The 17,879-nt window shown below is 39.4% G+C and overlaps 1 protein-coding gene across 6 annotated transcripts in view; it reads left to right on the top strand.

The window, feature by feature from the left end:
* The window catches only part of elavl2 (ELAV like neuron-specific RNA binding protein 2), a 40,234-nt gene extending 22,872 nt beyond the window's left edge, over nt 1–17,362 (top strand). For 4 of the 6 annotated variants that reach the window (XM_034677056.1, XM_034677055.1, XM_034677057.1 and 1 more), the window contains 5 exons: nt 6,154–6,257; nt 8,751–8,904; nt 10,638–10,863; nt 11,499–11,537; nt 14,727–17,362. In XM_034677056.1, coding sequence (XP_034532947.1) covers nt 6,154–6,257; nt 8,751–8,904; nt 10,638–10,863; nt 11,499–11,537; nt 14,727–15,057 — 854 coding nt within the window. In that variant the 3' untranslated portion in view covers nt 15,058–17,362. The remainder of the gene's footprint in view (nt 1–6,153; nt 6,258–8,750; nt 8,905–10,637; nt 10,864–11,498; nt 11,538–14,726) is intronic. The other 2 variants (XM_034677058.1, XM_034677061.1) reach the window with 1 other exon arrangement.
* The last annotated feature ends 517 nt before the right edge of the window (nt 17,363–17,879 follow it).

Below are 17,879 nucleotides of genomic sequence, written 5' to 3'. Positions count from 1 at the left end.
TTTAATGGGAACTGGCAGAGACTCTCACTGACATGGACTGTTTGAGGCTGGTAGATAATGGCTGAGTCTTGTGGATTTTTTTTTACTGCATGCTGTTTTTGGTCAAGGTTACCGAAACCTTCCTCCATCTGCTTGTTGTGATGCGGCTCAATGGCTCGGCACACAAACCTCTGTGGTGTTTTTAAGGATGCATACACATCTGTTTCATTTGCATTTGGTTGTGAAACTTGAGCAGCCTTTGTTGAGTGAACAGATCTTCCCATCAAAATGAGGCTGGAGGGCAGGGGGACTCTTATTAAACCCACAGTTGAATGAAGAGGCGGGAACTATAATAATCACAGGTTGTCTTTATTCTGATGCAGAGGTAGTCAGCCCCACCCATACTTGATTTTGAAATCTTAATAATATTAATACTTTTGAAAGCTTATGTACAGCTGACCAGTTTTCAAACCCATGAGCATCAATTCTACTAATTGTCATGTCTACAAAGTGTCTTTAGCTAGACTACCTCTCTTTCTGCTTCTATTAGGCGTTCTCTAAAAGGCCTTTTTGTCATGGGTGCATCTGTTTTGAAGATATATGGAAGTGGGAGCTCCATTCTATGATTTTTAAAACATTGCTATTTTTTAATACTATGTTTTAAAACGTAATTGTCTTCTGGTTTTTAAGTTTTTTAAGAGCTAAAGAAAGTATCTAAATCAGCATTGGAGTCAAATTCTGTGTGCAAGACAGAGAAGTGGTGATAATACAGCTACTTGGGCAGTGTGTGAAGAGAAGAGGCGGCGCACCAGAGAAATTAAAATTGGTTATGATTGTTTTACAGTGGTTATTTCTACACTTAATCTTACTGTCTGCATGTAACACCTCTGTGTGACAGCAGTGTAACCTGGTCAGTGTGTTTGGATTTTCCTTTGAGTCCAAACCTGCAGACTGCTGGCTGGAGATTTTATACTGCAGCCTAAAGGTTGAAACCTAGAAATATCCTTAATTTAGATAGCACACACATTCATGTGGATCATCAGGGATTTGTCTTGTTTAAGTTCAGACATTGTTTTTATTTATTGTGAAATCCTTCTTATTATTCCTTTAGTGTCTGACTTGCTGTACCTTAGTTTGTGCAGGTTGATAATGAGATAAAAATATCATCCTGTTTGTCGTGGGTTTAAAGAGGCAGTTATAATAATCTATGTATTCTAGTTTTTCATGGTAAATTGAAAGTACAGTGTTGTGGTAACACTTGTTCTGCCAGCATGGCTCATTTATGTGCTCAGTATACAATATGAAAACTTGAAATAGCCACGTAGAAAAGATAAGAAGAGGTACACCACATGCTATGGTCCGTGTTAGTGCGTGGATGGAAGCCGTGGGGGGCTCTCATTATGTATGCGCTGAATTTCGACTTTTGTCATGCAGAGATGACAAAACTGTCAACTGTGTCGTCTTGCTTGGAATAAATGTCTTTGTGTAGTCATGCATACAAGAAATACATTTGATTGTTAATGTGTGAAATGGGTTGAGCTGAACTGACAAGTGATCCTCGTCTAAAACGAGTGCCGAGCACAGCCTGCCCGGGTGATTGAACATGAAAATGCTTGATAGGTTGCGTAGGAAGGAGGAGCAAGTGGGAACACAGCACTCCCAAGTAATTTAAGTGCAAGGAACTAAATAAAACAAGTAGTTTGAAATCAGCCTGCCCTCCAGTTAAAAAATACTTGAGGTAATACTACACGCCTCCGTGATGAGGGGGTGCGGTAGAAATGTAGACTCTAGATTTTGAAGTAACATCAATGATCATTTCTGAGGTTTGACCAAATAAACAGTTTGCTGTGAGCCCCCTGATGACTCACATTTACAGACTAGCACTTGAAAATCAGGTTTGATCTTTTAGCTGACCTCCTAAAAAAAAATAAAGACATAAATAGAAACAGAGAAATTGTGCCAAAAGCGTAGGTTCCTATATGGTGTGCTATGTGTGTGGTTTTGTAACTTTCTAGACACCAGTTATTAAAACCTCTTCTTTAAAGCAGAGAAACAGATTGAAGTAGATTCAACTAGAAAGCTTGACCTTGTAGGCTGGCTTTCCTTTCATGTTGATTAAGATTTTTGGCACAAGTAAGTTGTTTACAGGGATTTGAAAATAGTTCAGGGTTTTGTAAATTTAGATGTTCTTAGTGGTTAAAGTAGATTAAATCGTACATTTAAATAAGCTGCATCACACTGGCTCTGCTATTTTAGGCCAGTAGTTAAAAATTTCTGTCAAGATTTTGGTTTCCTGGGATCCTACTTTTTTTTTTAACAGCATGTTAAGGCAACAGTTCTCTTTAAAGGTAACTGTTAAAAATGATCTGTCTTTGTGTGGAAATAACACTTCTCTGATGTTGCCCATGCTACCTTAGATTGTATAGTGATTGTGTCTAGAGTAGTTTGTTTGGTGTGTTATAGTTCCTGTCCTGGAAGAGGAATCCAAGCTGCTGATTTGGATGTAACCGTCTGCTTCATGTGTATCTATGTCTGTGTAGCTTCGTTCATTGGAGCATCAGACAGTTGTGCACATCCAAGGATTTGCATGTGTTATTTTATTTATTTATTTAACCGTTATTTAACCAGATGAAACCCATTGAGATCAAGACTCTTTCACAAGGGTGACCTGGCCAAGAGGTCGGCAGCACACGTCAAAATAAGTAATACACGGTATAGAGCAGATTTACAGACAATGAGCAAAGAACAATCAATAATTTAAAAGGTGCAGCTAATTTGCAAATAAAGTGCAGATGGAGATCACAAACACCAATTTTTATTCACCAGTGTGACGTAAAAATTTAACCTGGTTGAGTGAGTTCTTATCTCCCTCTAGCTTGCAGTAGAAACCTTTAAAAAATTTGAGGAGTCTTTTTTTTTTATTTGTTTTTTTCAAGATATCAACACACAAGCAATGCCGCATTGAAGAACTTCTTTTGAGAACACTAGTGTGTCTGACCACACCAGACATTTTACACATACATTTGTAGAGCAGTTATGCTGCTTTCACATGAATTTAGGCAGACAGAAGATGTCAAACCAGATATTACTTTAGCAGTTCAGGACAGAGAATCAACTGAACCCAGTGGAGAACACACAAAAAAAAACGTAACAGAAGAGAACATTTGTATTCTTTTGAGAAATATTTTAAATTTCTAGTTTCTTCATCAGAAGAATTTACAGTCAGATGTTAATTAGCACTTGTGATCTCAACAATGAGACACTATCAATTCCAAATTCCAACTTGAGTGTGTTTGGTGAAAACAAGGCCTGCACAAGAAGAGAAAAACATGTAAAATGCAATGACATGGTTCAATATTGCAATACAATTTAAAGTGCAATGAATACACAAATATTTAAGAGAGCGTATTATTTATCTCAGTTTCTTTGTTCATTTGCTGTTCTACATGTTTTACAAAGTACCTGTGTTTTCAATAAATCCTAATGCTTTGCTTTTCACTGCTAAATTGGCCCCTTTAAATCTGAGGGTAGCTGATAGCTAGCTGTGGCTTTATTTGACTGCATCAAAATATTTTCAAAGCATGACCATTAAACACCAGCCTCCATCCAGCCACTAACACCAAATGTGCACATAAGTGAGAAAGTATCGATTGTTTACACAAAACACCTTTTCTTCTAGAACGATAACTTCAGTCTTTCACAATGTGTTTATTGGAGACTCTCAAATCATGATAGTGAAAATGTGATTAGTTGAGTAGTTTAAGTGAACGTATCATGACTGGCTACCATGCTTGCTCTAAAGACGTTTTTCTAGTGTCTGCTGGTTTATGCTCAGTGTGCTGGTTCCTGACGTTTTCACCATTTGTCACATTTTAAGTTTGAGCTGTTTGTTCATGTTTGCTACATGAAGGACTTTGAAGCTCTGAAATCCTTGCACTAAATCCGAAAAGAGGATTGATGCCTACTGCTCAGAACTAGTTTTTGTCATTGCAGCTACTAAAAGGCTTTCTGATGGTATGTTTCAGTACGGCTTGATGCACATGAAGAGCATCCAACCAGCAGTCTATAATAAATGAAGCTGTTAAACTAGCATTTTCAAAAATCCTTTTCATCTGATAAAAGCTTGAATTGGGACGAGAAAAACTGACTTAAGACTCAGTTGGGGGAGAAATTGGGCCCTTAATGTTATTCAAAGCCTCCAAGTCATTTCGCAGGAACGATGCTCTGATTTCAATTTCGGCTCTACATAAAATCCTATCCCCTCCAGACTGTGTTGCTTTTGTCTCTCCCTTGGCCCTGTGGCAATGGATTTAAGCCAGCCTACATCTGTGTGCTGGTGCTACATCAGATGTTAAGTAATCACCAGAGAGATGCATGCTTTCTCTTTGCTTTAAATGTTCTCGCCTTGGCTGCTGCTGCTGCTGCTGCTGCAGCAGCTTAGCCTTGTTGTCGTTTTTTCCTCCCACTATGGGCAGCACTCGTCTTTAACTGGAAGCTGGGTGCAGCTCTCTGTTTGAAAGTGCATCACAGCATGTTTCCTCTTCTCCTTGATGACGACTGAAAGTGAGCAAGTTGTTTGTAATGGAACCTGTGAAAGGCCTCCCAGTCATGAACATTGATGTTGCCGATACTTGACGTTCCATAGGAAGACATCACCATAGGGGTGTGGCGTGCCCACATACAGCGTTTGCTGTAGAACACAGAAAGGCGAGTGGGGGGTTTGCCCTCCAGGCCTAAGTAAAAGTGTCATTTTACCAGCTCATTTCAAAGGCTCGGCATGTTTCTCCTGGCTTTAACAGTCCCACAGATGCAAGGTGAAATTAAGTTTATGAACTTTATTTGATCACCGCAGAACAACCCATGAGAGCAGTGATTCATGGTGCTAAGATAGATAAAGACAGTATGGCTGCATATAGGAGGCTCAGATGGAGCTCAGTGCTGCAAGCAATAATTTGACACTTAGCTGTGTGTTTAAATTTTCCTTGCTAATGCACAAAGCAGTTGTTACCACACACTTGCTTAGAATGTATATTTAATTTATGTATCACATATTCTTCACATTGTGCAGCATGTTAAAGCTAATGTGGCCTACAAGAATTACCTGAGAAAACCATCTGAGTTTAAAGTGATTAAAAAATAAAATAAGTAATTTATTTTTTTGGTTATGGACAAGTGGCGACCTTGTGGATTTCCCACTACTACATCCATGCATGTTGAATCATTTATTTAACATGAAATTAGCCCAGTGAATATATTAATCACATAAAGTCTTCAATAAATCCCAAGTTGTTTATGTGCAGTTTTAATATGCTGAAGCAGCTCAAGCTGGTGAACTTGACCGGCAGTGGAATTGCAGAGAGACCCAGCAGTGTGGGTGGAGGAAATTGAATTGCCTCTGTGCACATAAAGAGTGGGTGTCAATCTATTGTACATTTTAGAGATAAACTGCGGAGGGAGGGGAACGCATTGAGCCGCGGCTGCCGCACTGTGTCAGAGATGAGCTGCTGTGAAAGCAGAGCAATTGCCTGTCGTTTTTAATTTAAGATGTCTGTCTAAAGAGTAATTTTGAGACTTTATTGTAGTGGTTTGGCTAATAGATGTTAGTTAGAAATGAGCTTACAACTTCTGTGTTTAAGCTGTGCCAAATAAAAGATAAAGATTCACTGTTCATCGCTGTATCCTTGTGCTATTGGGACTTAACTTTTGAGTAAGGCTGCTTTGATTCTGTTCACTGGGGTTTTGAGAAAAATCTATAACCTTCAGTGTAATGAAATTAGTGTTTTTGAGATTCTGTGCAGAATATAAACCTATCAGATGTTACCTGATAGTTCATAACAGGCTAAGACCTTTTACATTCTTCAATAACAGTGCAGACCTGCGCTGCAGAGCTCACTGCGTAAAATAAGTTTTTTACCTGGCCTTGAAGCATTGCTGGTGTGTTTTTGTAGCTTTGACAGGTTTCTCTGTCAGATTTTTAGAATATCCAAAAATCTTATTGTGTGCTGTGTACAGTATAATATGCTTACCCATAATACCTATGCAGTGATTTTTACCATCAGATTCGTGCCCAGACAGTCTTGTAAGGCAGTTTTGTCTGTATGTATTAATGTCTGTGTCATTGTCTTTAGAGATTACTTTCTATTAAGTTTTTCTCTTCTGGTCTTGTAATTGCAGGGCAGAGCCTAGGATACGGATTTGTGAATTATGTGGACCCCAAGGACGCAGAAAAAGCCATCAACACCTTAAATGGCTTGAGACTTCAGACCAAAACCATCAAGGTAAGATGTGATGCGTGTTTTTCTTTTTCAGGCTAACAGGCGCCGACATGTTCATCCTTATCTCCAGAGAGCGACCTAATCAGGCAGTCATATTTCACTCACTGAAATCCGTTACCATTCATGACTGGTAGCAAAAACCCGAGGCATGCCGCTCAAGACCGGCTCTCAGGGCTGGAGTCGAGGCATAATGAGGCTGGAGAAATGTGGGGTGGAAAGGGAGCCTATTGTTAATCTGGGCACATGCAGCTCTGCCTGGGCCTCAAGTAGAGCAGAACTGTTTCTATGGTTGCATGTGCTGTAGCACTGCTGTATGTCTTTACAGGGAGGTGGCTGCCATTAGCATTCATCAGGCAGTGTAGCACTCAATGTGCTGCTGGAAAACCTCATTTGCTTCGTATAGCGCTGCAGGATTTGTGGATGGTGGAGCCAGATTATAAGATGTGATATTTTTGCAGTGGTCTTACAAGGAGCAAGCCAGATTCCTTGTCACATCTGCGGAGGGGTATTACTGAAAATGTCTGTGAGCAAAAATCACATTTAGTGATAGAAAATTCATGTTTGAATAGCACCAAATTGTGAGCTGCATGCTAGGTTATTTCTGTATTTAACATTTGAATATTACAGCTGACGATGAGGCGTGTTATGAGCCTTACCTCTTCATTCTTGAATCAAACAGCACTCTTCTTTTTCTCCTCACCTCATTCTCAGTTCATACCTCTGAAAGTAGAACATGGCAACATTTTTTTTTATATATATATCACACATCCAAAATCCTCTAGCCGCCCTGTCAGAAGTGCAAATAAACCCAGCGAGGTAGAGGAATATACTTTGCAAACATTAGCATTAAATGAAGTGTGAAGGTGAGACTGGGAGAGAGGCAGGCAGGCAGGCAGGCAGGCAGGCAGGCAGGCAGGCAGGCAGGCAGGCAGGCAGGCAGGCAGGGAGAGAGGGAGGGAGGGAGGGATGGATGAGGAGAAGCGAGGGAGTAGCCTGGCTGTGGGCAGGGAGCTTTAGCTTTCACGTTCGCTTTGTCAGCCTTCCCTTCAGGGTAGGAGCTGGGCGAGTGTGAGAGAGGTGGGGTGAGCGAGTGGAGCTCTTATCGATCTGAGAGCACAAAAAGGAATCCCTTTTTGAAGGTTTAATTAAAGTGAGTAAGTCCTTTTCATACCATCCATTGCATAAGACTGCAGAGAGGGACCTGCTATAGGACAATTTAAGACTGTAATTAAATACAGCGCTGGTGCTATTCAGGTAATTGACAGTAGAGCCAACAGACAGTTTTTTTCTGGTGTCCCTCTCTGTGATTTTCCGTATCAATCCTCCACACAGCCATCCTGAACCCATCGGCTCCCGAATTTAGTCTGCATGGGTTCCTCCTGCATGTTATTGTATAAATGTCGACATGACTGAAAATCGGACGGTGCACTGGGAAAAAAATGACTCTGACTACTCAGGGGTGTAATGATGTATTGATCCACAGGACCTGGTGGAGGACTCTCTGGTCTCCCTCTCTCTGTTTTCTATTACCTGGCTGTGTTTATGGACAAATGTTGATTCATGCTGCATATTTATCCGTCCGGGCGCTGGGGGCTCTCCTCTCATCTCCAGACTTTCAGGAGGAGACTGGATGAGATCGGTTTTAAGAGGCAGCCACATCCCTCTGGTGTCTGTAGCCGTATCAGGAAATTATGAATTTATTTTTAAGTGAGTGCCGTCTAGACGGGCCCTGATGCTGCATCCATCTCTGTCACATTTCCAACTGAGATGATGGACAGAAATGAACCAGTTTAACTTTCCCTCTGGAGGACTGATTCCTCACCGCCCATAAATATTACAGGAAGACAAACAGGGCGGGGAGAAGACAAATATTGCAGCATGTTGTTGTAATTGCAAGGTTGTTTTAGAAACAATGATAAAAACTGAAATGCGTAGTACATTTGTAAGAGCATCTCTATCGATACCTGTTAACAGCTTCATTTTACACAGATCTCCATCAATGTTTGCTTTTTTAGTCTCAAGACACCTCAGAGTCTGACTGTCATAACACAGGCTTTTATTTCACTTTGTACAGAGACAAAACTGTAAGTGCTATCAATATCAACTGTTTGCCTTTCAAGAAAAATGATTTCATTTCTTCATTCAGTATAATCAGTCTGCGTCGGTATTCATGCAGATGGACACATTGTGATTGATAATTAAGTGTGGTATACATATTTTATCGAAGAGCTATTTTTTTATAATATGTGATTAAAAACTAAATGAGCAGTTTTTCACACACATAAAACCACATGCTCTGCATTTAAGTGTTTCTTTAGGTAAAGTAACCACAGGGTAGTCTTTGTTTCTCTCTGCTTCTCATCTTATAAGTGTAACATAAAAGGGGGTAAACAGCTCACCCTGATCTAACTCAACTTTGAGGAGAGGTTTCTGAGTGCATTGCTACAGTTTGTATCTGTCATAATAATGTACAGTTGCTCATGTCTCCACCTGTAGGTTTCCTACGCGCGTCCAAGCTCCGCCTCCATCAGAGATGCAAATTTGTACGTCAGTGGCTTGCCAAAAACCATGACTCAGAAAGAACTGGAGCAGCTCTTCTCTCAGTATGGACGCATCATTACCTCACGCATACTGGTGGACCAGGTGACCGGTGAGTAGGACATGACAATGGCTTTTTCCCCCTTCTTTCTCCTTCTGGAATAAAAAACACAGCCAGGCCTGCAAAATAAATCAGTGGTGGTCGAATCGGGCCTCCAGAATCACAGTTTTCTACTAGGTGTTCATAAATATGCTCACATAGGAACTGGGCGTACAGTAGCCAATCTCATTGCTTTATTCTTTCGTTTTCCATCCAGTCTCCTTCTCCTTGTACTTACCGTCTCTTGCTTTCAGCCCCTTTCTATTCCCATCCCCAAGGTGTACATGCAATGCCCGTTTCAGGCAGGAAATGAAATGCACTTAGAGCAGTTATATTCTCTATTTCCAAACTGTCATGTGGAGCAGAACCCTCATGAAACACTGATCAACAGAATCTTTCACAGAGGCATTTCCCAACAGCTCCGTGCTGTGGAAACTCATAATATCCCTCCAGGCATGCACGATGGGAACGCTGGTCTTTATTTTCAGCACATGAATCCTGTTGCTTCAGGAGAATTCACTTTGAGTTTCACTCTGGTATTAATGGAGCACTGGAAACTGAAATGTAAGTTAGGGAGGAATTACAAAGCAGAGTAACAACCTGTTATTGCTGAGAAGTTAACAGGTGCCTCAATGCTTATGCAATTTAATACAATGGGTCTCTAGTTTTTAAAACACAAGTATTATGGAAATGTTTCAGATATCACAAAATGACTGACTTTGTGAGAAATGTAATTATTTAGGAAAACAAAACAAACAACAAAAAGCTAAGTGGTTCAGTGGACTACTGTGAGTGCGACAGTGATGGACAACTCTTTGACCTGGTGAACACTGACGCTGAAGGCTGAATGACAGCAGGAAGACAAACAAGACAGAGAGCGAAAAAAAACATGCGCTGATGTCCCAAATTGCAATCAGAGGTAATAAATAAACAAACTTCAATCTGTTAAACACAACCTGTTCAACTTTTGACATTTTGCTTCAAACCTTAAACAGCTAGCTTAACTACAAAACAAACATATGTAGATAATACCTCTGATAATGTTAGCTTGTGAATGAAAGTCACCTATTTTGTTTTTATTGTCATTCTTTTCTATACCTCTCTCTGTCACCTGGGTTGTCTGTGCGTGTTTTTTCTCTTGGTCTCGATCTTTCTGCTCGACACGACTTTCCTTTGATGGGACGCTTCTTTCTGGTGCTCAGTCAGTACAGGCTCACCTTTCCTCCTCCCTCTTTGTCTCGCTGCACGTTTCTCTTATGCTGTTGGTATTTTCATCTGTCCTTTTTTTCTTTTCTTGTGTGTGTTTGTTCTTCAGCCTCTGGTGTTTCAGTCTGAATTTCCAGCATCTTCTCATGTTTGTAAAACAATCAAATTCACTTTTACTGTGAATAATGGATGGAGAAACATTCAGAATGTATAACTCATTTGTACAATTTGTCTTTATTTTGGTCAGAAGACATTTCATTTTGCTCATTTAAACTTAAACAACACACCTGGTCTAGCAAACTCAGCCATCATAATACATTTAAATGTTCTGCTTTTCAGCGTTTCGAATGATCTGTACCTACTGCAGTGCATGGCTGTGAAGGTGCAAATGTACAAGTTTAAAAAAAACAAAGTTTTTCGACCGAAGAGTTTAAATAACATAAAAACACAAAGAGGTTCACGCTGCATTCAATCACACAATGTTTTCATGAATTTAAAGACAAACTCAGAATACAGCTGGTTTGTTTATCTCCTCCCAGGCGTCTCCAGAGGAGTTGGTTTTATTCGTTTTGACCGGCGAGTCGAGGCCGAGGAGGCCATCAAAGGTCTGAACTGTCAGAAGCCGCCAGGTGCCACCGAACCAATCACAGTCAAGTTTGCGAACAACCCGAGCCAGAAGACCAGCCAGGCCCTGCTGTCCCAGCTGTATCAGTCACCCAATCGAAGGTACCCAGGACCCCTCGCACAGCAGGCACAACGCTTCAGGTAAAAGGGGCACACCAAAAAAAAAACAATCTGATTAGGGCCAAGTCTAGTTAATGCTGCTTGTGATGTCTGAGGCGTTTTGAAATTAGCATTTAAATAGTCTCACAGCAGTATTCTGAAAATATTCTGTGATGGAGCTCATCAATACTCTGGACAGAATAATTCATCCCCATTCCACATTTCCAACTTTGCTGTGTTCCTCCTGTAGCAGATTCTGGCCTGTGACACATTTTTAGCAGACTTTTGACAAATACATAAATGAGATGAGTAATACACTGGTGGCTAAATCACTAGATGGTCTAATAATTTAGGCTTTTTTAGGAAAATTTTGTCGACTCTGGGCTGTAAATGTGGAGACGAACCTGCGGAACTATAATCTGCATATTCTCGCCTAGCCTGCTCTTTCTTCATAAACTGTCAGTCTCCTGCAGGCTCTGTTTGTGTAGGTTGAGTACTGATAAACAAGTTCAGTCAGCAAGTTAATAAGGACACAGTCTGGGGAATCACCTGACTGTAAACGATATCAGAAGTATTACTCATCTCTGTCATCCTGTCCAAAAGCATCATCAGCCTCATAAAAAGCTTTCTTTATAATCACATTAATGCATCTGTGTGCTGCTGTTTGTGTTTCTTAGGTTGGACAATCTGCTGAACATGGCCTATGGAGTCAAAAGGTAAATAGATTTTGTGCTTTAATTGAACCTGAGGGAAATTCAGACCTAACATGAGGGACATGCTGGGATATATTTTTTCTCCTTTTGTTTATTTTTTCCTGTATGGGCTCTTGGCAGCATTGCGTAAGTAGTTAACACTGCATAAGGTAGCCTTGATTTAATTCAAAGAAGCTTTTGTGTGCCTGCATCAGTTCTTCCTTTACAAACAAACATACATGCATAATCCAGTCGGTGTCAGGCTATTTGTTTTACCAGGATGTGACGAGGTAAATATTGAGCATGTGTGCAGAGTGCAGAGAGGTAGACTTTGTGCAACCGAGCTCCAAGAACAAACCGGTGAACAGTGTCACTTAAGATTACTGCTCCTCTGACCTGAGACAGTCTTTCCTCTGCCTCAACAAAATACAACACATCACAGAGAGAACATATATTCAATATAATAATAATAACTATAATAATTATAATGTAATTTAAAAGGCTCCTTTCTTATCACTCAAGGTCACCGTACAGGGCAGAGTTTAAAAAAACAATATAAAAATTAAGCTGATAAAATCAACAAGGCATGATACAGTGCAATTAATAAAAACAAATATCAAATTAACAGGATCAAATTCAATGCAGTGAAGAGGTCTAATCAGAATGAATATGACAGTTTAAAAAGATGTGATTTAAAAATGGAAAGAGAGTTGATGTTACGGATGTCTGGTGGGAGGGAGTTCCAGAGGCGGGGGGCAGACCAGCTGAAGGCTCTGGACCCCATGGTGGTCAAGCTGGCGGACGGCGTAGTGAGGTGAATGTAAGAAGACCTGAGAGTGCAGCTGGGTGTGTAATATATTATGTGTCAACATAAAGGACGTGAATGAAATTTAACATGCGGATACTAAAATGCATAAATACTCACTTTTGTCCTGCGGCTAAATGGTGATGCCTTTACTACTGGTGTCATCAGCTGGAGTTATTAGTAATGGATAGAAACACTTTTTATACAGAAAACTACTTTTGTTACAGCTTCAACAATCACAGTCATGACATCACATCTGACTCTGAACATAACAATAACAAAAGACACAAACTGATTTGAAAAGCTGATTTGAAAATAAAAAAAACCTACACAATGAGATAGACTGTAAGTACATCGATTATTTGAATTTAATACAAATTTACTTTTAAAGTTGCCGAATGAGTGCATGACTATTTTTTACAAATTACTACACTGAAAACAACAGTTTTAGCACAGCAGCTAACACATGTTTTCATTCACTTAAGTAGCTTTTAATACACGTTTTAGATGAGCAGCATTTGAAGTTTGTCAGGTTCATGCAGCACTTATAGCAGGTCTGTTATCTTATTGCAACACTCATAAGTTAGATTAGAAGAACAGACTGAAAACTTAGAGGTACTGAACAATGACTGAACTTTTCCTTTGGGGACATGTAGGTCAGTTTAAAAGGGGAAAAAAAAAATTCCATCATATTTTATATTTATTATATTTGTTAATCTCAAGAGAATATAAAATATATTTGAAATGGAAATAATGTCATGCTGTGGCTTAGGTGGTATGATCATGTCATGTTGCTTCTGTTCTGGTGATTATCATCCCTGATTTTTCAGGCTTACACTTATATGTGGATAAATGCAGTTACTTAACTACTCAAACATTTAAAAACACTACAGAACGGTGAATGTCACACAGACTGTTTTATATAGCTTTTTCTCAAAGTGAAACATTTTCAATAAAAAGAATTACTATCATACCATCAAAATGTTTTCATACCTTAAATGTAATATATCATCTACTATCTGTGTTTGGCTCCTTAGTCAACATTCAGTTGAGCAAAACAAGGGCATCACACTAGACTGTTAAAATAAGAAAATAATATAAAGGAACAAACAAAAACAAACGAAACTGTAGTAATGGGATCAAGAGATCAAGAGAAAAAACACAACTCAAGCCAGCAGTCATTTTCTAGTGAGACAGTTAAAATATTTCATGGCCGTGTTGTTCATAAACATACTTCATATGTCTTGTGTTTAATACAAGCAGGTTGTGTCGGTGGTGTTTTAAATTATCAGTCCAATGCAGTTTAATGTGTCTCGGCCTAAAATCAGGTTAGTGACAGTGATGTGCTGAAAAGCTTTAATCTCAGCATTATGTCACAACATGTCTAGATTAAAGCGTTGTCTCCACTGCTTGTCTACATAACAAAGGACAGAATTCCTCAGTCTCTTACTTGCTATTGCACAAAATTGCATACTTGTATTTTGAGCTTCCTGCTCTTACCTTGATCTATTATGGACAGCCCTGTCCTGTTTTAAACTTTGTTGCGTCAGACAGCTTTCAGGATTCGCCAGGATACCAGTTTGTCTAAGTTGAGTTTTATAAGAATGCCTTCCTCGAGTATGATTGAAGTCCAATCCCCTGAAAGCTCAAAGGCCCATCACGGGCGACAATAGACTTGTGATTTTCTCTTCTGCCCGGCTCATCGGCTGACGTCTTGGTTGCCAAATCTCTCTGCGTGTCCTTGATGCTGGGAGCACACCTGTCATGGTGGATGTTCCCTGAGAGGCCAACTGGAGCAGCTAATCTTATGTGACACCTGCTGCAATAATTCATAGGCTTTCCATGCACTTTGAATTTTGTTTCATCAAACTGCAAAACCACATTTACCAAAAGCTAGGGCTTCTGCGTGACTCTTTATTTCAGGTCTGGCACCGTTTTCAGCTTAAATGTGGTACTTACTCTAATTTGGCACCTTCTGTTCTTGGATAAATGCTTTTCACTCGGGTCTTTGTAGGCACATCATGAGCCCAAAAAGAGCAGAACGTGTAGAAAGCTGGTCGTCACTTCTAGATCTGATGTGAGATCCGGTTTGTGTGCAGTCCAGGAACAATGACACCTCAGCGTTTCCTGTCTTTTTTCAACACAGCAGACATCTTGACATACGGCTCAGCTGGAGAAGGTTTTCTCCTGAAGGAATACTCTGATGATCTAATGTTTAATAAAAGAGATTTCTGAGTCAAAGTAGGGCGTGACTTCTTACTGTAGGAACAAAAATACTGCTCATAAAGATCTCTGTACACTTGTCAGACTTTGTTAGACTTGTTTGCATGATCTCATGTCTTCTGAAATTGCCTGTTTTGTGCTCATTTTGGCTCTTGCCTGAAACTGTTACCTCTCTCCACTTACAGCAGGTTCTCGCCCATGGCCATCGACGGGGTGACCAGCCTGGCTGGCATCAACATCCCGGGGCACGCGGGCACCGGCTGGTGTATCTTCGTCTACAACCTGGCTCCGGATGCAGATGAAAGCATCCTCTGGCAGATGTTTGGGCCGTTTGGTGCCGTCACAAACGTCAAGGTTATCCGCGACTTCAACACAAACAAGTGCAAAGGATTTGGTTTTGTCACCATGACAAACTACGACGAGGCGGCTGTGGCCATCGCCAGCTTGAACGGATACCGCCTCGGGGACAGAGTGCTGCAAGTCTCGTTCAAAACCAACAAAACACACAAAGCCTAATACCCACTGAGATTGTTTCTAGAAAACTCAGCAGAAAATGGAAACAGAAAATGGAAGCGCATCGACCGTAACTTTCTACATTAGTAAAAACAGCTTTGTAAATCAGTGTTACGAAGAAAAACAATATTTAGCGTCCAACAATGTGATTTATTTTTGTTCTTTTCATTGCTACGCTTTGAATCTTCTCAATATACTTTAAAACAAGAAAAAAATCCTGCAGGTCTGAATGCCTGTGATGTTGAATTCTCTTGCTGTCTTGACAGATGGACCATCGTTAAAAAACGTTACTATAGGTTTTGTCATTTTGTTGCACATCTGCTTTGAAACAGTAAGTCTTGTAAGGTTTGTGTAGTGATTTTCTTTGTATTAATCTGTGTCCTGATTTTTTGCCTTAGGTGCGTTATGCCTTCAGTGGTTAGCAAGTACTTCTTTTGAACTCTTTGCAGTTTAGTTGATTTTGTAAGTATTCCGTTCATTGTAATATAAGTTGGTTATTGGTTGGCTGCATAATGTTGCTTATTGTAAACTTAACGGATAAAAGACAAAAAAAAAATTCTTAAAGCAGTACCTTGCCAAAGAGCTAAGAACCTCTTTGATGTGGGTTTAAAAAGCATCTATTTTTATAAAAAGAAAAATTTGGAGAAACTTTTTACTGGACCTGGAACAAAATATTTTGACTTGGATACTTTGAGAAATATCTTCATATGACACCTTGTGAGCTTTTGAACTTTACAGGAAAGTTTGCAGTGGTTGAAATTTCTGGGGAGATTTATGATGTAAAAGATACCTTTTGAGATCTTTGTATTATCTTTAGATTATAGAATCAATGGCAGTGCTGGTTTCATTTGTAAAATCATCTGTGGGTCCCCCCGTCATCCTGATTGTTCTGACTAGCGACTCGCTTTCCGATTTGATTTGGAAACGGACAAAAAAACAAAGTTTTTTTCGCTTAAAGTGCATGCAAAATTATAACGTAATGGAGAAATCTACAAGGTCAACGGGGGGATCTAAAATCAGTTCTTCCTAAAGGATTCCCTTCAGACGGATCTCATGGTGTTTGTGGTGTACCTACGATATATCATTAGACTGATTTTGTCTTAATATTGACCAATAAGGGTTTTTACATACTTTGTATGAAAGAATGAGGGCAGCCAGTGAAGGCAGCAGCTTAAGAAAAACTAGTCTGAAGAATAGAACGGATTACTCCTGAGCTTTGAGCTCTGTAAATAAGTCCTTTTTTATGTTGAGTATTTGCCAGACTTCTTTTGGTTCTAGTTTGGACTTCATCGGAAAGTGTGATCTTATATATCGTTTCTTTTTACTTTTATGGAGTATGTAAGGTACTTTTATTTTGAATATTTACAGTTTAATTTTAAAGTTTGCCTTCCGTTTAAAATATTTGATTTCTTGTCCCATGGACTAGCATTACAGTGCATCAAATTTGTTGGTTGTTTGGTCTGTAGATAGTCTTGCTTCGTAAAAAAAGGTATTAAGAAACTATAGACATATGTTTTTGTTTTTTATATATAAACATTATAGATATATATTTATGTGGTAAAGAATGGATATAAACCACAGTTTTGAACTATTTGATTAGTTTTTTTTTCATACTCATATATATACGTAATGCATATAACCTGTCTTTAAAATCGTAAAAAGGTGTATATTGCTTTATTCACTTTGGGGGAAGGTCAGTGAAGCAGTTCCATTTAGCAAAATTTGGTTGCAAGAGTTTGTGGAACAACATCTAACTCATCTCGAACAAACAGACGGAGGCCGGTGGAGCCTCAGATGCACTGAAAACTGCACCTGCATCCTGCTTGGCATTTAAACCAATTACTAGTCATGCTTCCCCTTAATGAGCAGTGTGCTATGCATTATATAATTATCTTTGCGACTGCTTTTTCTCGTTTATCTATTCCTTCTTTGTGTTACTTGTAAAAGTTAAATTTAAGTCTAGATGAGTTGTGATACTTGCTGCTGTGGGGTTGAGGTGACATTTTTCATGCCTGACCAGCCATTGTTGAAAAATCTTTTCTTTCCTTCATGATTATTTGGTCCTAACAAATTGTGCTGATGGTCCGGCATGAAAAACTGTTTCCTCCCGCCCCTTTTTTCTCAATTCTTAATATGAGAATGATTATTTATTTGAAGTTGTATAGTCTGACTCGGTTCACAGCATTTTTGGAATAGAATATCTTTTGTTGAGTATTTAAAAGGATGTACATGTTCTTTACTTTGTGTTTGAATACTTTGGATTTTTTCCATGTTCAGTACATCAATAAATAAGTTGAAGGGCAATGAAGCTTTGTGATTGGATCCCATCATTCCTTTTTTTCTTGTTCTAAAAATGTTTTTGTCTGTAAAATTTGAATTATGGCAACAGTTCATATGTTTCAAACCATGCTTTTTGAATCCAGTATTGTTCCCCTCTGATTATAACTAAACAAAACAGAACCTTCAAGTCAGCTTCAGAGGTACTTTACTCACTATTATACAAAACTATAACAAATGACAAATGAGTGGTATCAGTCTTCTTATTTAACGCTTCGACAAACCCAAACCTCAGACTGTTCTTTGGATGTACTCTGACTCAAACACATAACTGCAGCTTCTCTTTTGTTTGTGTCTTTTTTTATCTGTGTGTGTTATTGACATTATCTCACACTTGAGTTCAACGCTCCTTTTTCAACCACAGAAGAAGTTTATTGGGTTATTGATGAAAGAGTGTTCGGCAGCCGTGTTGACCATGCTTGCTGCACTTGTCGATTTAAACTCTGGTGAAAAGTTGAATCTCAGACGACCGATCAGCTTGTGCATTC

This window comes from Notolabrus celidotus, chromosome 23 (assembly GCF_009762535.1).
Source record: "Notolabrus celidotus isolate fNotCel1 chromosome 23, fNotCel1.pri, whole genome shotgun sequence".
Classification (NCBI taxonomy): domain Eukaryota; kingdom Metazoa; phylum Chordata; class Actinopteri; order Labriformes; family Labridae; genus Notolabrus; species Notolabrus celidotus.
This window is presented reverse-complemented; position numbering and strand designations above follow the sequence as displayed.